The 22972-nt window shown below is 33.1% G+C and overlaps 1 protein-coding gene across 1 annotated transcript in view; it reads left to right on the top strand.

Annotated features, from left to right (window-relative positions):
* The first annotated feature begins 4499 nt into the window (after positions 1-4499).
* The window catches only part of LOC126781231 (transcription factor Sox-21-like), a 50746-nt gene continuing 32273 nt past the window's right edge, over positions 4500-22972 (top strand). Inside the window, exons 1-2 of the mRNA XM_050506121.1 lie at positions 4500-4729; positions 15016-15275. Coding sequence (XP_050362078.1) covers positions 4725-4729; positions 15016-15275 — 265 coding nt within the window. The 5' untranslated portion in view covers positions 4500-4724. The remainder of the gene's footprint in view (positions 4730-15015; positions 15276-22972) is intronic.

Below are 22972 nucleotides of genomic sequence, written 5' to 3'. Positions count from 1 at the left end.
AAAAGGCGATCTGTAACGGATTTGCAGTACATAATGGTACACAATGCACGACAGATTTCTAAATCGATTCGTATTGATTATCATAAATTTCCGATCTATTCATATTTTTTTTATTCGAATATGTTCGCAAGTATATGCTAATATTTTTTTTAATAATCGTTTTGTTACTCTTCATGTTACAATACAATTTTATGAAATTATCTGGTTTATTTAAAAAATTATAAACATAATAAATTATTTGAAATATTATGTATTTAATTCGAAATCTGGATTAATAAATTACACAAACAATAAAAGCCTGTAAATATCCCACTGCTGGGCTAAGGCCTCCTCTTCCTTTTTGAGGAGAAGGCTTGGAGCTTATTCCACCACGCTGCTCCAGTGCGGGTTGGTGGAATACACATTTGGCAGAATTTCGATGAAATTAGACACATGCAGGTTTCCTCACGATGTTTTCCTTCACCGAAAAGCACGAGAAGAATTATAAACAGAAATTAAGCACATGTAAATTCAGAGGTGCTTGCCCGGGTTTGAACCCACGTTCATCGGTTAAAATTCACGCGTTCTTACCACTGGGCCATCTCGACTTACACTTAAGACAATAAATATCACAGATCAAAGAGATCAAGAATCAAATTACAATAGCAGAAAACATAAAGTAATAATAAATCTAATAACAACACGAACCATATGGGTACCTATTGTAGTAAAATGGTATACACAGTAATCTGGTCTAATGTCTCTACTCTTGATAAGAATGCTTAAATCATATAGTAAATAAGTCTATTTAGTAAGGTAGTTCATAAAATTGGTAGAAAAACATGCAAGTGAAATTATCTTTGCAAATTTATAAATTTTTTATGGCATATCTCTCAGTCTTCTTCAGACTTCAGATTATATAAATGTAATGTGTAAGTATGAAAATATTATTGCCACACCTATGTCATTGAAGTGTAACTATATATACTGGATTTCTTCATTCCGAAACTACATCTACATTTCGAAACGGTGATGGCTTTTCTGTTAATAGTCTTGTAACATAACTTTAAATAGCTTGTAAGAGTTTACTCGAGCCTGTCACTTGTAAGATATTTTCATCAAAGTTGAATACAAGGTGAATTAAGTATTAACACGAAATAATTGATTATTTTTGTGTCAGTCTATTAATTTAAAACAATAGATAGGTAATTAAGCTATGTATTTCATAACAATCAATAAAACTTATGTGTGACTTGATTCTATTTATACCGAACAAAGCACTTAACCCTTGAACATAATATAATATCATACTATCATAAACGTAAAGTATACGAAGTAAGTCATTTTAATGTTGTTAATTTATTTATTCCTTTCATACGATCAATGAGCAAATTCGTAACGGTCTGTTAAATTCAGTGTTAATCCAACAATCGAATTTAAATCACACTGACATAGCAATAAAAATCTCAAACCTACCTGAATTACACATGTCACGAAATCTACATTCGTATGGAACACAAAAATGCCTCGTTCCATATGCAAAAATCATTTAGTAACGTTTAAATTTCTTTTATACCGGCACATGTACCGTGTGTGAATAATCAATGAATAGATATTTTTTTATTGACGATAAAAATTGTATGGTAGCAGTTAATTTGCGTATGGTGCATTGTAGACCGCACATTGTGACGGTTTGTCGAAAACACCTCCGGTCGTGGGGCGCGACCCAGTGCCCTCATGTCGCGAACATTTCACGTTACAATTCAATTATCGACCCCGATTGTGTAATATTCATAATTTAAACGGCCTTGCATATTTCGATTTCGATTTTCTATAACATCAAATTTCAATTTGAAACGAATGACGTTTTCGGTGTTCTGAATTTGTAATGGTATTTCGTATCGATATCTCATTTGCATTACGCTTTGAAAATTTATTGGATCATATTTTGGATGATGGACATATGTTAATATTTCTCGAGTTAGTTTATTGTGTCTTCAACGGTTGGTAGTCAAGTTGTCTCCGCTCCCTATTCTATGTATGGGTGGATCGATTCTTAGATGTTATTCTTTAATCTAGCTTCCGATGTGACGTCTATTGATGCGAGAATTTTTCAATATTTCTTTGTGAGAAACTACTTGACCTCTTATGTAATAACGAACATTTCGATATTCAATGTAGGGATTTTTTTCTCGGCGCTGTGGGAAAATGGTTCGAGTATTCAAATTGAAATCTTAAAATTCGTTAAATTTCGCATACATTTTTTAAATAACTACATTTCTTATTTTGAAAAATAAATTAATTATATATTTAAATAAATAGTGTCTTTTACCCAACCAACATAAGAAAGAAACTTATTTTGTTTACGTACCAACTGTAATCTAAATAACTTATGAACCTTAAATAAGTTACAATATGGATCAACAAAAACATATTTTAAAAACAAATCATAATTTAAATATATTTTATTTAAGTAGGTTGTATTCTTTAAAAATCGGTCTTTCTAAGTAATTATACTACTACATGGTACATAGTATTTGAATGAAAAACGTAATAGCTTAAGAAGAAAAGCTCAGAAGCAACTCATTTATCAATAACATACAACATATATAATAATCGTATAATACAATTAATTATATGTATGTTATATCTTATATGAAAATCAATAAAATATTAAATGTAAGCTTATTTATCATGGTAAATAAATCTTGTAAATAATAATACCTTTTTTAATAAGTAATTGTAATGCAATATATCTATAATATACCCAATTGGTAATACATATATGACGAGCCGGTTGGCGTGGTTGGTGGACGCTTGCCTTTCAAGCCGAAGGTTGTGGGTTCGATTCCCACCCAGGACAGATTTTTGTGTGCATGAACATGTCTATTTGTCCTGAGTCTGGGTATAATTATCTAAATAAATATGTATTTACAAAAGAAAAATAGTATATGTAGTATATCAGTTGTCTGGTTTCCATATTACAAGCTCTGTACAAGCTTAATTTGGGATCAGATGGCCGTGTGTGAAAAATATCTCAAGATATTATTATTATTATTACATATCGTATCGTAACGTCGGGAACAACATTCCACTTGTGTTATGTTTTTAAATTTCTAACCAAGTTCGTTGAAAAAAATGCATTCCTTGATCACAAAGGACTGTCATTACATATATATGATATGTGAAGTTAGTATTTAAAACATCCATATGCTTTTACCAAGCAGTTTAAAACTAAGTAAGTACGTAACTAACTATATAATCTAATGTAATGTAATGAAATCATCAAAACAAGAGAGGTATATATGTATGTATGTCTTAATTAAAAAAAATAAAGCCTATGTACATGTATATAAAAAAAATTAGTGTTTGTGTAATAAGAGAACAGTACAGTACAGCATAACAGAACAGTACCTATATTAGAACAAAAGACTATTGTTCAAAAGTACCTATTTATTTATATTTAATAAAAATGCAATTAGTGTATTTTAAACATTTTGAAAGCTTATATTATTATATATTATTTTTAAGGTGTTACACTATTAATGTTTTTTTTTTTCTTTTTATTCTAAGAACTGAGATGGATTATTGTCAAGAAAATATAAATCTTAATCGAAGATTGCGGGTTCAAACCCAGACAAGCATCACATCACATCATGTCAGTGTGCTTAAATACTAATTATATCTTTTGCTAGGCAATGAAGGAAAACATTAAAAATCAGAAAATCTATTGGGAAAGGTACATGTTTAGGATGAGATTAAGTCGTATGTGTAGCCACCAACCCGCACTGGAGCTGTGTGGTGGAATCAACTCCAAACCTTCTCCTTAAGAAAAGGAGACCTTAGTAGTGGGATGTTACTGGCTGCTACTTACCTATGTCCAATTTTAATTGGCACCATTAGGTACACATAATATGTTTTGCTATTATTTACATTTTACTTTGTCAATTTTATTATACTTTAATGTATTTTATAACTTTAATTATATTAGTAAGTACGTAAGTTAACTTTTTTGATCTAATTACTTTTGTTGTTTTATTCTATTTCAAGTAATTTTTCCCATATTTAATAAGATAAAAAAAAACACTGAAAATATCTTTTTAGTATACCTAGTATGTTATAATAAATAACAAACATGTGTGTATAACATTTCATTAAATGTAAAATATAATTGTAAGAGTCATGCATTTATTTATGCATAACAAAACGAGAAGCATACAAAAACAAAGCGAAGGAAGACCACACCGCGCATTGCGCGCAACCAATTTGCATTGTGACTCGGCTGGTAAACGCTTAAATTCTTATTTTGAATTTCGAACAGTTGGTCTTCTTCTGCATAATAACATCCGTAAGGCAATGGCAGTTGCTTGGCCAATAGCAGCACTCAGGCCGCATTCGTGGGCGTATTGACGGCCTCCGATTGGTCGGCTCGCGCTGGTTTATCACTCGATTTGTTAGGAGCACCGTCACCGCAGTCGCGCCGCACGATTGTCGATTGTCGCCATTGTGCCGAGCGGCGTACGTACGACGGCCGTATATTCGCGATACGCGTTCTTATCGATAAGGTTAATAATTGAGCTATTCGATTGATAAAATTATGAATAAAGTAATGATAAAGTTGAGTTCGTTTTGAATTTTGAACAGTGTTGTTATCGTGTGCAGTGCAGGCGAACTGTTCAGTTAAATAGTTGTTTAAAGGCTACATCGTGGATCTAGAATTACACCAACGTGCCAGCGGCCACTTGATGAGGTAAAGTACTTGAATATATGTAAGAATCATTGAGTTGCCTCTTAGATACACCTGATTGTGTACCTTAGAATTGATTCGGTTAGTGTCAATGACCTTAAAATTAATTAAATCTCTTTTTTAATTTGTTTTTGTGACATATTAAAAATATAGTCAGTTTTAAGAGAAATAATACTAATTTGACGAAGTATTTCCTAAATACCTGGTAAATACAATAAATGAATATAAATAATATAATAAATGTAAAGGAAAGATAGCTTAGCTTCTTTTAATAATAGAATGAATATTGTGTTTTGATTAATATTAAATAAAACGGCTTACATTTGTGTAAAATAATAATACAGTTTTGTATAAGAAAACAAAAGAAAATAACGACAATATTCGATACGTTCAACACATAAACCTGCGTGTATTTATATATTATATAACTATTTAAAAATAAAATAAGAATATTGTATATTTAGTTATAAATGTCAATTACTTTTAAAATATGTTTGAAATGTGTTTCTGATAATAATACGTTTTAATATGTGACTTTATTTAACGTAATATGTCGTTAAATGTGTTTTACTAATATTTTTAACGGATTGTTTTGTTTGACGATCTTTATTCTTAAATCAGGTCAAATCCTAACAATATCCATGATCCGTATTGGTTTATATTTGAGAAAGTTTGAAGGACATTTTAGAAGGGCAAATGAGTTGTAGTGCTTACTTATTATTCATAAATGTTAAGGTATTTTTCTTATTTGTATCTTATTAGAGTTTGATAGTTATCAAATGGAGTTCTATGGTAATAATAAAAATTAGTTACCTTATATGCTTAAAAAAACCTATAGCAATATTTAAAATGGTCAGGTTTATGAATGCTTGTATGTGTCATTTCACATTATAGAAGTGATTTTTTTAATATAGAATAGGAAGGCGGACGAGCTTATGGGCCATCTGATGGTAAGTGGTCACCAACGCCAACAGACATTGGCATTGTAAGAAATGTTAACCATCGCTTACATCACCAATGCGCCACCAACCTTGGGAACTATATGTTATGTCCCTTGTGCCTGTAATTACACTGGCTCACTCACCCTTCAAACCGGAACACAACAGTACCAAGTACTGCTGTTTTGCGGTAGAATACGAGCTTGCACCAGCTCTACCACCAGATTATTATTCACCAGGTTATTTGTTGTAGATTTTTTTCCAAAAGGACAAAGACTATGCACCTACTTACTGTATTAATGTTATAACTTGCCTATTCTAATTACAGGTATAAAGACAAATAAACAAATTTGACATTGAATTGACACGATATCGTTGGTCGAGATTATTATCTATTTTCATTATGTATTTGCGAAACAATGGCGTCCTGAATATCTGCGAAGTTGTTATCGAAATTTTTGAAGTAAAATAAAATTGGATTTAAGTAATTAAATGGGATAGTGGTGTATTGTAAGCAAAGATGTATTAATTATCTTTGTAGTGAACAATATAGCAGAGCTGTTGGCAAATCGTATGGAATAAGTAAATCTAAGCTTGTTTATCTTCCGTCTTCGATTAGAGTAGGCTGTATTTATTATTTATGTTACAGTATTTATAGTCAGAGATAATTTGCCTTTTCCGACGTTTCCCATGCGATTTACAATCAACTGTTTTTATTTATTACATTTTGATATTTAAGTTGTAGGGACTTTGACCGCGTTTATTATGTCTCAATTTTGATAATGGTTGTTCGAAATTGGAGAAGAAATAAGTATATATAAGATTTGTTCAATTATAAATTTTAATTTCAATGAAATGATTGAAAACCTACCTAGTTTGGGTAACCTAAATTCAATTAGCAAAATTATTAGTCTTTTATATTTGCTTAATTCTATAGGTCCGTTGTATTGTAAGTTTTAATTTTAACGGTGAATAAAAACATCGTGAGGAAACTTGCATGTGCCGGGTAAGAATTTGTCAAATTATTCCACAAATCCGCATTTGAGCGTCGTGGTGAAAGAAGCTCCAAACCTCGTCAAAAGTTTAAATTCCGCTTTACCACTTCACAGACGAAGGGAGTCACACATAAGTAGCAGTTAACAGCAGTTCCACGGAACTCTCGCTATTACGTCGTAAATTTGGACAACTTAATTGAACACAAAGGAGTTGAGACAATTTGCACATAGCTATGAAAATCCTAATACGCAAACGTTAATCACCTAGATCAGTTATCATAAAAAAAACGATTAAATGGTTTTTTTTTTTATAACGAGTCGCAGGTTTTTATCGAGACAGTTTGCCAAAATTATATATCTACTTACCTGTTATTCGATATTTTACATGATTATATTGAAAAAGATTAAAAATTCTAGCTACTTAGTAGTTTAATATCTTTACTGAAATATATTTTATATACCTAACATTATTCCATATGTCATTTCATTCCGTGATATAGTGAACATATACGTATACTTACATTTGTATTATTAGTTTAATTGTAAAATGTCTTAAAATACATGAAACTCATTTCGAGTTCATTGGAAATCGATAAAGAGGTCAAAAATAGAGAAAATATTGTCTGTCTTTTTGTCTTTCGACTACTTCTTATTTACTCATATATACGTCATAGATATATACAACTATATAGAACTATTACAAATACTCAAAGGCAAGCAGTATTCAAGTTGAAAAAAGAATAAATTGTTGCCAATCTAAATAAAAAAAAAAAAACAAAATTAACAAACATTAATCAAAATTCACGTGAATCGAAATCGGCCAGTGTTTTATATAACCAATTAGGTTCTTTAACGTGTAATGAAGGCACAATCGCTGCATATTTATAGCAGGCATCATAAAGGACCTTTATTATTTTTACACTTTTACAATGGTGAGTGGGCTTTGAAACACCGACGGTAACACTTCGATTATTCAAAGTTAAGTTATTGACCCTTAATATAACATAATACTCGTTAATATCCCACTGCTGGGCAAAATATTATAATATATAAATAAATGTAGCACTTGAATGATATTAGAAACATTAGTCCCGTTATAAGATTCTATAAAAGTCCCTTTAAGTGGTTTCACGATAATTCACCGACAAATTTAACATTAATATTTTGTGCGGCTGTATGAGTGGAGGGTGACTTGAGTGTAGTTACAGGCTAAAATGACAATACATCTTTAAATTCTATGGATAACTGCGCATTAACAGTATTGAAAATGTCTTATATTCTTTCTGAGTCACACTATAGACGAAAGTGACCATTTACTATCGGGTTATTTGGTCTGCCACCCTTATATAACAACCTTAGCTTTATTATATTAATTCCAAACGTCATTTAGTTGCGTTCTCAAATATTCTGCTATTTTGTCCTTAATAACATAAATCTTCAAATCTCGTGTTCCTTGGTTCGTATACTAAGTCGGGCCAGTAAAAAGTTAATGAGTTTTGAGTAGTAGTTAGAAGCTTGGCAGAGTTACATTGCCGTGCTCACCGGCGTACGTAAAGTCGTTGTTTCTATGCCTGATCTCGACGGTCCTAGCGGATTGCCGTCCCATTGGTCATTGAGAGTGGAAATAAAAAGATCATTTGCGCATTATTGCTCAGTAATGTTCCTTTGCCGAAGTTCGATCGGGGATTCAGGAACCACTTCGATAACTCCTATTTTAACCTATATTATTTTCACACACGTTTATTGAAAGTTAAATAAGTGGTTGTTAGTAATTTGTGATATTTAATTTTGTTTTTCAGCGGGGTCAAATCGACCCTTGCACAGATAAGCATTGAGAATGTATTTAAATCAGTCTTTCGTAATTTAAAAATATCTGTTGTGACGATTTATTTCATGATTAGTAATTAAATCTGCCATAAGATGTTATTTAAGATATTTTTCCGTAGGTATGTCAATTGTATAATCCATTATTTGTAATGACTGGTATTACAACTTGAACGTTTGAACAAAAGATCTCTTTTGTTTGGATAAAATGTTAAATGTCTTTATCTTTCTTAATTTTATTAAATAACGCACTGTTCTAACAAATTATGTTTTATAAAGTTAAGTATTTTGTTTTGAAGGATAAACAATTATGTCATACCGCTTGAATGTAAAGCCTTTTCGCTCTGGTGTCCATTTCCAAGAGTAGGTAACAAATCCTCAGTATAAACGGAATCGATCAGTCATTACCAATAAGAAAAAAAAACTATTTAATAGAATATCCCGTACACGTCCATTGTCTTATAACTTTAGAGTTAAATACATGAATAACTACAGTTTGTGATTATCGGCATTTTTAAACAGCTCTAGCTCTAGATAGGTAGTTGGATTAAATAAAGACGCTTATACCGCGAATCTGTAAGAGTTTTGAAGCCCGTGAAATTTTGACAACCGACTTTTGGTGATATACTATTTTGATGCGTGTATTCTTGAAATGTTATGATTATAATGGTCAATATCGCATATCACTTTTTGACATTTCTGTGTTTTCTGCGTTGTAGGATTGAGTACATTTGTAATCTTTATTCTAAGCAAAAATATTTTTTAATAAAATTAGCTAAATTCAACATTTCTGATACATAGCAATTAAACCGATACTTTATTATTTAAATTAATCCTTAAATCTCACTAAAGTGTAGTCGTGGCGGATTGATATTAGTGGATATAATCTGTATGTGCATTGTACATGCCGCCGCCTCGCCTCGCCGAAAGTAAACGATAGATCGTGTCTGCGTTTGCGCATCGGATTACCGACCTTACATGATTTAACTTCAAACTCACTAATACGATTCACGTTCATACGATTATAATATGTCATAACAACTTGATTGATTTGAGTTAATCTTGTTTGAATTGTATTAAAATTTCTTATTGTAGCTAATATGAATCTTTCATTTAAACATAGTTCTGTTTCAAGTCTAACAGTCTTACTTTTAAACGTTGCTTGGCGACTGTTTAGTTAAGCACTCTCTCTTTCTTTCATTATTGATTTGCCATTGGTAAGGAGAAGACAAAGCATCATAAAACCGATTAACCAACGTTTTTTATAAGTAAAACTGTATTTGTTTAAATTAACAGCCAGGACCTAAATGTCCAACTGCTGGGTAATAGATTTTCTCTTTAGGTATGTGATTTATTGAACCATGCTGCTGCAATGCGGGTTGATAGATAAACATGTGACTGATTTTCATCCGACACATGCAGGTTTCCTCACGATGTTGATCACGAGATAAGTTATAAACAAAAGCACACGAAAACTAAATCTAATTGTCAAGTGACAATAAATAAAAACTATTGGCAATAATACTTGTGTTTTGTTACTGAAATAAAAAAAAACACTTTAAATATCTTCTGCTGAATTTACATAATTCATTTGATTTGAATTTAATTGAAATTTCTTTATTTAACACGCAGCTTAATTTTGAGAGTCATTATTATGTGCAAGTTAATAACCTATTGGGTTAAAAGCTGAATCTTAATTGAAATCAATGATAGCATATACATAGATATAGCAATATATCTATGTGCTATCATTGATTCGATATTAGCAATAGATATTAGCACTAAGTTTTTAATAGTAAATTCTAATAAGTCTTAGAATTTATCTCGAGACCGACGTTGAAAAAGTCAATTTGAGGTTAAAAACCAGTATGTTTTGTGGTTTTTTTTTTAATACCAACTGTATTTTCTTATACATCTAAAGATATATATGAAGACATTGTTATAAGATTGCCTCTTCTTTCACATCTACCTCGTATATAGTCATGTGTGTCCATCTTTAGTAAACCCTTATATCTATGTAATTACTATTCTAGTATCTTAATTTAACAAACAATAATGTACACATTTAGCGTCATTGCATTATGGATACATTATAATTACGTTCCTATTCAATGGGTACAAGGGGCTTAACTAGGCCGAGCCTGTGTCTTAGACGCTATATGTACTAGCTGCGAAACATTAATGAATGTGTCGTACTTAGAATAACTCCCCATAACAACAGCCTGTGAATGTACCACTGCTGAGCTAAGGCCTCCTCTCCTTTTTTGAGGAGGTTTGGAGCTTATTCCACCATGCTACTACAATGCGGGCTTAATACACATGTAGCATAATTTCAGTGTAATTAGACACGTGCAAGTTTCCTCACGATGTTTTCCTTCACCGTCAAGCACGAGATGAATTTTAAACACAAATTAAGCACATGAAAATTCAGTGGTGCTTGCCCTGTTAAGATTCACGCGTTCTAACCACTGAGCCATCTCGGCTTTTCTCTCCATAATAGTGTTTATTGATTTTGTTTACTTAATGAATTCAATCTTCCTATTGGATGTTTTACTTCAAAGCTACAAGGCTTATTGTTCCGGTGTGATGAGCCAGTTTAATTTTATGCGTAAGTATGGAACACGTTGCTTCCATTGTTAGAGATTCATTGATAATAGCACTCACCGAGGCTACAGTTGTTCTTCAAATTGATAATCGTACATAATAAATAACCGTTTTAAAAATCATAATAATAATAATTCGATTCTGTTAATTTAGCTCATTTTCTACAATATCCAATATTAATCCTTAACAAAAATAATGTGAACTAAACCGTTGATAATAAAATAAACTAAATGCGAACCTATCTTTGTTTCTAAATAACCTAAAATCGAATTATTAACAAGTCGCGGTAAAACAGAATTCATAAAGAAAACGATGATGTCCACACTAACAGATACAAATGAGATAAATAAATATTGATAAAAAATTACGAATGCTTCGTATCCAGAGTTGAGGTATTTCGAAGTTGTTAATTGGTTACATAAAGAGAGCGGTCGACGGCGGCGTCTCCTGTCTCATTAACTACAGTAGCTTGTTTGGTTAAAAGACTTACTTGTAAGCATATATGAGCGGCGTTGATTTCGGACTTTACCTTATTTACCATTGTTTAGATATATATCAGTATCGCAATAATGTGTTTGATTTATGTTTTGTGAAATATCAGTATATAATTCATATCTTAGTTCATCGCTTTAGTTTTTATACTTACACATTTTGGAGACGTCGCCTGTATATAAAATAAGAATTGCAGCTAAACAAATAACAACCTTTTGGTTAGATTAAAGTAAGAGCATGTTAATGTCCCACAGCTGGGTTAAGACCTCTTCTATCGAGAAGAAGGTTTGCTTCTTCCTTTTGTTCCAATACGGGTTGGCGGATACAAATGTGGCAGAATATCAGTAAATTACATATGGTATCTTCACATTTTCCTTCACCGCCGAGCATGATAAACAAATATTAAGCACATGAAAATTCAGTGTTGCCTACCTGAGTGTAAATCGCGATCGTCGGTTAGGATTCACGCGTTCTAATCACTGGGCAATCTTGGCTCATTAAAATTATTAATATTGCCAACTACAATCGCACATGATATTAAAATCAAAACAATAGTTATCATTAAATCATATTATCAGGTGATATTGCTTTAAAATAAAACGGCTTCATCTTTTACAATATAAATATAATCTTGCGTCACTCGATGTGAATGTTTGCCCAGGAATTCACGGACTACTGTGAAATCGTTACGTGCGTTGTCTTGAAGATCAAACTTGGGGAATTTAGACAAGCTTTTGAGTAGTTATCGCATTTCGTTTTTGTAGCAGGGTTCCTTGGACCTTACTATGTTATAATATTAATTCGTTCTTCAGAAACGTTAATATAAGGGATTGTTGTTTTTTAATCCGATGAACTATACGCAACCAAAATAATTAGCTATATTTAAATTTAAAACTTAAGCTGAATGTTTGTGCTACAATACCTACATTTAATATTATGGTACGTCAGTTACAAAATAGAAAAGGATTTTGTTTGTGATCACGGTAAATTCGTAGTACTTACACTACGGAATCTGGCGTAGTTACTTCATCCTCCATTTCATATTCCCAAACATAAGCATGGGACGGAATCGCACAGGAGGCAGGTGACAAATATTGACATATTCCGTGGACAAACAGAACCTTTTTGACCCAAATACATTATTCTCAGAAAAGTAAAACGGGTAGTCGAAGACGAAAAAGGAAATTGTAGAGCAAACGATATACCCAACGTTATGATGTTTTCAATGTACACGGAATCTAATTAGAATTAATTCGATGTTTAAATCAATTTCATCTATTGGATATGTGTCAAGTATTACCATATTATTATTTTTTTAATGTTAAAATTTAATAGATAACACAAAAGAAATATAAGCTTTATTTCTTTTGTGTCAGTAAATAAAGCGTCAGTGATACCATATTTCATTTTATTTTCGGTTAATTGGCGCATACTTTATTTAAAAAAAATCGTAATTCATTTCCATAAACACTTTAAAGTTCAATCCAGAACATAACTACAGGTATAAATTAAATTTTCCTCCTAAAACAATTAGAAAACAAAACGTATCAAATAGTAATACCCGCGGAATGAGTAATTAGTTTGATTCAACCCTTCAAGGGTGACGATATTTATGCATATGTTAAAACACATTTCGGTTGTTATGTAGTGCCTGTACCTTCAAACCCCTTAGGGGATTTATTACACCCACACGGTTTCAACATTAATTTAGTTATAACACGTTTTACTTAACCACTCGATTTGTTTAGTTTTGTTTAATTAATTATGATATTCTCGATGGCTTCAGTAATCTAATTAGCGGTGTGCCAATTTCTCTATTACAATTCTGAGGTTAGATGTTTTGCTGCCTTATAAACGGCTGGTTGTTAAAACAATGATTTGATTTTTTCGAAAGTCCGTTTGAATGCAGGTCATTGTTAAATATTTAATTTTATTGTCTGTATCTCTGCAACTGGTATATTTATCATTGATTAAACTTGCCAAGGGATAATTGATTCTAGCAATCTGAATCATCTAAGACTTTCAAGTGTTGTTATCCGTATTGAACATACTAATTGTAATTTATTTTAAGATGTATTAATTTAATACAAAGAACAAAACGAAGAGCAGGGTTTCTATCACTTCCTATAAAGTAGTATATGCTACCGTTTATAATGAACGTAACCGTGAGAGGAGAGCAGGGGGTGAGGTGTCAGATACCTTATATCCTTATCTGTACTCCTGCCGACGTGTATCAAAATGTCATGATAATCGGTTGAGCAGTTGAAACGTTTCACGTAACAAACCAACAAACTCACTTAAACATTTGTAATATTATTTCGTATGTTTTATTGAAGTACCTCGGTACTTATATAAATATAATTTGTTCTCCTTTGCCCTTTTCACTCAATTAAGTTACACTTTACGTTGCCTACACAAAATCCGAGAAGTCGACTTACTTAAAGGTATTAGAATAAGAGTCCCCAACAGGTAAAATCATTAAAACGTAAATCCGACCAATCAGAAACAAGCATTCCTCCCGTGTCATAAGCAGCCAATTTGTAAAGGGAGCCCTCTTTCTAATGCGTATGATATTAATAATTTCCACTTTTATGATCACAGTAATTGTCGCTGGTATATTAAAAGTTGCGATTGTTACGGCGCACGTGGTGTTCTCCAGTGTGTGGGGGGCTTTTGATAATGCTCTAAAACGTGTGCTAGATCAGTAATGGATTATTAGTTTTTTTAATCGTTTTAAAACGAAATCAATTTTTGGAACTATGTTTTTACCAATCAGATCTACATAGTTTCAATATATTTATAAATATGGTACTTATATTATAAATTTTGCATCGCTTTGTGTTTTTATCATTAGTATTTAATGTAATGAAGATCTATGTTAACGTCGGTATGTTTATAAATATGCTCATAACAGATATGAGTAGCTTAGTACATGAATACTTCAGCTGTAAATTTGCTACAATTATTTTATATTTGCTAGTAACCTCATTAATATATATAACAATATCGTTAATCATATATAATAAACTTCGTTCTCCCAAAAATTATTCCTACAAAAGTGACAAACTTAACATTTAATTACAATTTGAAAGCAAATAGATAATTGTAATAGATATTGTAGTGTATTGAACAAAAAAATTAATAATAGTTTTGTTTGTTTTGTAAATGATATTCTTTTTGTTAATAGTTCTCCGTTCGACGTGTATTAATGTATTTATGTCCGCGATTTTATCCAAACCACTAAACCGATTTGGATGGAGTGTTTGTTTTTAAATGCATATTTTTTTAGGAAAAGTTTTAATGTATAATATGTTATTTATTCAATATAATATATAGGATATAAGCTAGCTATTTATAAGATCACCTATTTAAGAATACTATTCCATAAACATTGCCAATTTCTTATTAATACAAATAATGTTTAATATTTTCACAGTGCCGCTGGTGCAATGTGCGACCGTGCCGGATATGGAGGCACCATGGGACATTTTCCAATGGGCCACATGTCAGCTATGGGAGCTATTGGTACAATGGGAGCGATATCAGCCATGAACGGTCAGACGCATCAGAAGAAGTCCCAAGAAGAACACATAAAACGGCCCATGAATGCCTTTATGGTATGGTCGAGGCTGCAGAGGCGGAAAATAGCACAAGATAATCCAAAAATGCATAATTCTGAGATCTCAAAACGATTAGGTAAGCCTTTTTATGTAATAAATGTTGTATTATAAAAGTAAATTTTGAATACACGATGATTTCTTTTACCGTTTAGCAAGAGTTTTTTTTTTTTTTTTATAAATTATACGAATTTATACGAATAAATAAAGTGTCTGTCTATGATATAAAAATAACTCTTTTAAAAAAGTTAATACAATATGGGTTATTTAGGTGTTAACAAACACTGGTGGTAGGGCTTTGTGCAAGCTCTTCTGGGTAGGTACCACCCACTCATCAGATATTCTACCGCAAAACAGCAATACTTGATATTGTTGTGTTCCGGTTTGAAGGGTGAGTGAGCCAGTGTAATTACAGGCACGAGGGACATAACATCTTAGTTCCCAAGGTTGGTGGCGCATTGGTGATGTAAGCGATGGTTAACATTTCTTACAATGCCAATGTCTATGGGCGTTGGTGACCACTTACCATCAGGTGGCCCATATGCACGTCCGCCTTCCTATTCTACACTAAACTATTTAGTTATATATTTTTTATATTTGCAGAGAATGTTAGACATAAAATCGATCAGAGCACCATCTACCACCATTTTTAGCGTTAAAGAGGTTACTTTAACTGCTTCGATGGCCTTCGCATACGAAGGTCATGAGTTTTATTGGCAATGTACTGTGTTTCTTAACGAGTCGTGATCACTCGTGTTTAAAATAGCAGCACCGGTGTTGATTGCAATACGCAAATGTGCGATTTGCGTATTGTAATCATCCTTGAGATTGACAGCCATGGTGGTAATTCGGTCAGGAAGTTATTACATTAGACTAACACAAATCGATGCGAATATTGGTACCCAAAGTTTGCAAATTGGCAGCATTTCTCACAGATAAAATTAAGATCTGACCCATCAGCTCGTTTGGCTTATCTCAAAACGGATATATAAATTGTTGGAACTCACCACTTCCTACCAATATTCAATATCAATCGTAGCTATTAATCCTTTCGAATCGAGTTATATTCATAAATTGGTTTAATTTAATTGAATAACATCCTTCATTGTACTCAAGTTTATATAGGCTTCATTTTGATTGCAAATTGATCATTTACATCTCACCTTTGTGCTGAATAGGACTCTTAGAATACCGCCAGTTCAATTCTCCTACACTATATATATGTAAATTAAGAACTTTTACAATATTATATTCGTTTTATTATTATTGGATTTGAACTTGATATAGCAGAAATAAACATAACTCTTCCAAGCACTGAATTGAGATTCGTAGGTTTGAAATTTAATATCTGTCACTTCTACTGAAAAGAATCATTATTACTAAATGAAATATAATTAATAATTAATTACAATTAAATTACATCGACATAAAAATAAAAAAAAACTAATTAATTACAAAAATAACAATACCCCAATGAGTCAAACTAAGGCTTCGTGTCATTCCTGCGAGCAGTTCAATAACTTTTACGATACAGTTGACCTTCATGGTTAAAGCGACAATATTTTTGCGAACTCAATGAATGCTTAAAACGAATAAAGAACGGCTGTAGACGCGCACAGTTGACAAATGTCTTCTAAAGTCGTGATCAAAACACGGAGAGCAAAAAAAAATGCGCTCACCGTAAAAAAAACGAAGGCGCAATCAACCGGCAGAAGCGACACAGCGGGGTACCGGCCACCGAATTAATCAACGACCAAAAGTAAGCAAAATCCCGTCTAACAGAGAATTTAAAAATGTTCAGAAAAGGGGAGACACGGGCGGAAGAGTATGGAAAAATAAAACCTACCGCGGCCGCCATTCTGGCGGTGACGGCGAGAGGAAACGCCATTTTCTATTTTTCCCTCCTTTTTTAACACTACCTACTCTTATGTAGCATGATTTCGCAGGTTTACATGTACCTATGTGTATATTTTTAATACATTTTTACATGATTAAAAATTCAATTTATACTGATTTTTATTAAAATCGTATTTATTTAATAAATCTCTATTTTTTGTCTTTTATTTAAAAACTAGTTGTTTTACATAACTACACAGTACATAATCGTGTAAAGACGTTTTAATTTAAGTTCTACATAAAGAACACAGTGATCTATATATAACATTTTTTTAAATCTAATTCGTTTGTTTCACGATACATACGAGTACTTAATGTTTTCATAGTTTCCTTTGAATAATCTATGTTGGTACTGTCTTGCGAAAATACCCTGCGTTACGAAACATTGTGCTCTCTCTAACTGTAGTTGGAATGGGAGTATTGTGTTTCTTTAACGAACGGAGCTGGGGCGACAGTGCTTGTATTGTCCTGTTCAAACAGCGCATGTTTTATGCATACAATGTCTTTTGGATACTGAATAGGGACGCTTGTAGGCAGAAATTACTTGTTTCTGCTGAAAGCTGAAGGGACGAGTCGTATTGGAAAAGTTTGTCCGAAAGAGTTTGTATTGTTACCAACGAATAATTTTAATATTTAAATATATGTATGTATATGTAATCAAATAAAGAGACCAATGATAACTTTGTTTGTTGATAAAAAAACAAATCTCAGCCTATAATATTTGGTGATTCTAAATACCCCTATTGGCAGATATTTCATTAGTATAAAATCCGCTAAACAATGTCGTGCCTTTGTTCGCTACCTGTCAATAATCGGGTGCGTATTGCGTACGGCTCATTGTTTATCGGCATTAATAAATCGACGCACAAAACGCGTTTTGTTTACGAAACCAATCGAAATGTCGCCCGACAAATGTCGATGCGCTCAACAAAGGTATCGCCAAACAATGCTGGCGTATCTTTTTACCGAGCACGTTAGACACACGGACAGGTCGTATGTGAAGTACGAATATAATACATAGTTAGTTATTAACATCAAGGGTTAGCTCACAATGTGACTCGGATATTGTTTAATTTGCCTATTATAAAAGTAATATATAAAAGTAAAGTATTTAGTTTTTAGAATCAATAGGGACTAGTCCACAAATTCAAAGTCGCTCAGCGTGCTATGGAGCGAGCTATGCTCGGAGTATCTTTGAAGGATAAGATCAGAAATGAGATTATCCGGAAAAGAACCGGAGTCACCGACATAGCTTGCAAAATTAGCAGGCTGAAGTAACAGTGGGCTGGTCACGTATGTCGTAGGACCGATGGCCGTTGGAGCAGACGAGTCCTAGAGTGGAGACCGCGAATCGGCAAGCGCAGCGTAGGGCGCCCTCCAGCCAGGTGGACCGACGACCTTAAGAAGGTGGCGGGCACCAACAGGATGCGGAAGGCGGAGGACAGGGAGCTTTGGCGCACCTTGGGAGAGGCCTTTGTTCAGCAGTGGACAACGATTGGCTGTTGATTGATTGATTGATTTAGTTTTTTTAGCTTAAGGACGGTATAAATACAACGATATATAAAATGTTTGTTATTCAAGTTAACGTTAGCCTAGTTAGTTCTCTCTTGCTGGATATTTAATCGTTACCTATATAATGAAGTTTTGTTTCGATGTGAGCTCGTTGAAATGGTATTCGTAACTACTTTTTATGTGCGTGGAATATAAATTATATACCCACTTAACTATATATCTACCGTGTAACCCATAAAATATATCAATTTAATTTTAAAATTTGAAAAGGCTTAATTTTTTATAATTAAAAATTGAATACTTATACAGATAAAAATATGATTTGCTTAGGTGCTGCAAAATTTTATTTTACTTACCTTTGATAAACTGTTGACAAGTTTTATTCTAAGTACTAGAAATTAAATTTGTCGGTAGGTACATTTACTTACCTATATAAAGTTTTTATATATAAATAGATTTCATGTATGAAGTGTATTGTAACAAACATTTAGTTCTCAGTACTTGAAAGCCGTGTGTAGTGTTGTTTGTTTTCATTGCTGTCTGTTGCATTTACCTACCCTCAGCGATTGTATTGCCAACTGTTAGGGGCGTTACACGTTCGACTACTAGTTAATATTAATTAAGGCGGGGGCGGTGATTGTAGTTCGTGTAATTGGTTTTCATTTATCGACACTGGCAACCCTTGCACGTGAGACGATTGCGATTAATGCTTGTTTTTGTTATATCTTTTCGTATTTAGAAGTCAAGTTGATACGTACTATGATATTCTAAATAAGAAAACACCATTATAATCGCTTTTATTCTACAAACTACTTATAATACTAGCTAATGATTACGTCACACTCGATACCTTTTTATTATATTTTTAATATTTTATTTCTATTTTCCGCCCACGGCTTTGCACGCGTGAGGGGTAGTGGAAGGTGTTAGGTACTCTATGTCATTTTCTGTACCGTTGATAACGTATATGTAAAATTTCACGATGATCCGTTTTGTATTGGACAAACAAACTATCTTTATTTATAATATTAGTTAGGATGTAAATATTATTGATGGTCTTGGGCGATTCCCGTCAGGGCTGTTATTCTTAACGGAGATTGAACTGAGATATTCTATCGTTCAGAAACGTATGTGCAAACACAGAATCACTTTCTATTCCCTTTACTCTTGGAATGGAACGACAATCTGACCCAACCGAAGAGTTCAGATGTGTGCCTTCTGGGGCACGGGAGTAAGAACGAAGATCTTGTCGGAAATATTTATATATTAACATTCGCCCGACCCGGTTCTTAATTCTAGGCTTTTATGGTCTGTCGGTCATTATGAGCTAGCTACTAGAAGCAATCAATATGTAAATAGGTGTGCTAATTTAATTTTTGCATATAATACGCCCCACTCTTACATATGTAAGAGACTTGTTTGGAATCACGACTTATACTTACGACTGCGATAATGTAACATCTAATATTTTTTTGTTAAAATATTTTTGCGGTTCACATTAAATAATATTATATATAACCGTTTTTTTATATTAGAATTCTATTTTATTTTCATTTTATTTACGAATCGAATGTATGTAATAAGAAATTCTTTGTTCCGGTATGTTTTTTATGTAACATATTATTAAAATATATTTTAAGACAGCGAAAATTTTTCATAAATAGAAATAGAAAACACGAACAAGACTTAATTTTCTCTATCAAAGTTCGTCATAAGTATTAAAACTTTTTCATCGTTATAAAGTAAAAAATAAACCCACACCCGTATAATTCTACATAACACATGTCGATTTCCAATTTACAACGATTTTCCTCGCTCTATGTAGCTTTTTACTTTCGATTTTTTGTTTCAAACGTTCTCAACGTTTTTTTTCGTGACAGATGCAGTAATTAAAACACCGTGGCATCAAACGCCATTGGCTATTATCCGGTGTGGAGCGAAGGCATGTCCAATAGCGAACCAGTTTATAATCGTATAAAGAAACCCGTGAACATCTCTCAAAAGTCTCATTTTTTACGTAAAGAATGTATAGCCGACGCAAATAACTAGTTATTGTGTGAAAGGAATCTATTAAAATACACTATAGCGAGTGTTCTGATAGAATAGGCGTTTTGTTCGGCAAGAACGGGAGCTGTTTTCGGTATAAATGAACTTTTATGTCGGTAACTGATACCGAATCGATTTATAATAGATTTTTTTGTTTTCGGAATGCGTCTAATATTCCTATGTTATATATATACTGATGAATAAATGAAAAAGTTTCTTCAATCCTCATAGTTAATATCCTATATTAACTATAATACTGGTGGTAGGGCTTTGTGAAAGCTCGTCTGGGTAGGTACCACCCACTCATCAGATATTCTGCCGCAAAACAGCAGTACTTGTTATTGTTGTGTTCCGGTTGGAAGGATGAATGAGCCAGTGTAATTACAGGCACAAGGGATATAAAATCATAGTTCCCAAGGTTGGTGGCTATGTAAGATGGTTGACATTTCTTACAATGCCAATGTCTAAGGGCGTTTGGTGACCACTTACCATCAGGTGGCCCTTATGCTCGTCCACCTTCCGTAACAGCCTGTGAATGTACCACTGCTGGGCTAAAGGCCTCCTCTCCTCTTTTTGAGGAGAAGGTTTGGAGCTTATTCCACCACGCTGCTCCAATGCGGGTTGGTGGAATACACATGTGGCAGAATTTCAGTGAAATTAGACACATGCAGGTTTCCTCACGATGTTTTCCTTCACCGTAAAGCACGAAATGAATTATAATCACAAATTAAGCACATGAAAATTCAGTGGTGCTTGCCCGGGTTTGAACCCACGATCATCGGTTAAGATTCACATGTTCTTACCACTGGGCCATCTCGGCTCTTCCTATTCTATATATATATATATATTACTCTAAAAGCTGAACAAAATGTAACGTATTATCTACACTGAATTACAAGAACTACTAAAAACATTCCAAGTGTAGTTAGACTTAATAAAAGTGTATTGTAAATGTTCCGAGCGAGCATTGCATCAAAACACCATGTCCTATGTATCATTCGTACCTTAGATGTATTGGAACTATAGAAGTGGTAAATGACTCGATTACAATTTCTCAAACAAGCGACAGTACTTACTCAGAGAACAGTAAATGACTGTAGTAATAGGTAGGTACTGTCATCGATACCGAGGTTAGTTTTAATATTATTCAACTTAATTACACAAATCGATGTCGACATGATCAAAATACACTCTATTCGTGTTTGTTCTCCTAAACATTTTTCAATAGTCCTATTACAATACTGTCATAAAACTACTACCAGTACGAATTGTATATTATACCTAGAAGAACAGAATGAAGCTCAGTAACTATTATTTTTATCATAAATTTAACATATCTTTTTGCATCAATTTTGTCAATTTGATTTCGTTTACAAAGCGAATTTAAACACCAAAAACATTACCAAAATAATTATGATTTAAAAAGAACGTACCGTTTTTCCGACAAAGCTTGATGCTATTTCGAACATTCGTAGTTCCGTGGCAAGTACAGCTATTACTGTATTCAGTAACATAGGTACTCAAACTAAGGGCGCGTTATCACGCCGACGCAGGCTGTCAGGGGCACGCAACAAAAATACTGTTGTTTCCTTGTTGTTAAAAGGGGCGTTTGTTTGCCCTTGTTTAATTACTACAGCCTTTTGTATTCTCTTACATTGACGTGGTCCGACTGCTAAAGTATATGAATTCTGTTTAAATATTTTTCAGTCATTGTTACGTAGAGGCGATGGTTAAGTGAATAGTGAGCGTGGATTTTAATTGAAGGTTGTTTTTAATTGCGAGATATACCAGACGTCAATCATAGCTGAAGATTTCGGGTTCAAACCCGGGTAAGCAAAGAATTTTCATGTGCTTTAGTCAAGGATAACATTGTGAGGAAACATCCGTGTGTCGTATGTAAATCTATCCCAAGAGGGTATCCACCAACCCGCATTGGAGTAGCGTGATTATATACGATCGAAACCTCCTTAAGAAAATACTAGTCCAGCAATGTGACATTACAGGCTCTTACTAAAATAATCCGTGTAAACATATGCTTAAAATGAATCTCGTCTTTTTTTATATGGAATAGGAAGGCGGACGAGCATATGGGCAACCTGGTAAATGGTCACCAACGCCCATAGACATTGGCATTGTAAGAAATGTTAACCATCGCTTACATCACCAATGCGCCACCAACCTTGGGAATTAAGATGTTATGTCCCTTGTACCTGTAATTGCACTGGCTCACTCACCCTTCAAACCGAAACACAACAATACCAAGACTGCTATTTTGCGGTAGAATGTCTGCTGAGTGGGTGGTACCTACCCAGACGAGCTTGC

The sequence above is a fragment of the Nymphalis io genome, chromosome 3 (genome assembly GCF_905147045.1).
Source record: "Nymphalis io chromosome 3, ilAglIoxx1.1, whole genome shotgun sequence".
Classification (NCBI taxonomy): Eukaryota; Metazoa; Arthropoda; class Insecta; order Lepidoptera; family Nymphalidae; genus Nymphalis; species Nymphalis io.
This window is presented reverse-complemented; position numbering and strand designations above follow the sequence as displayed.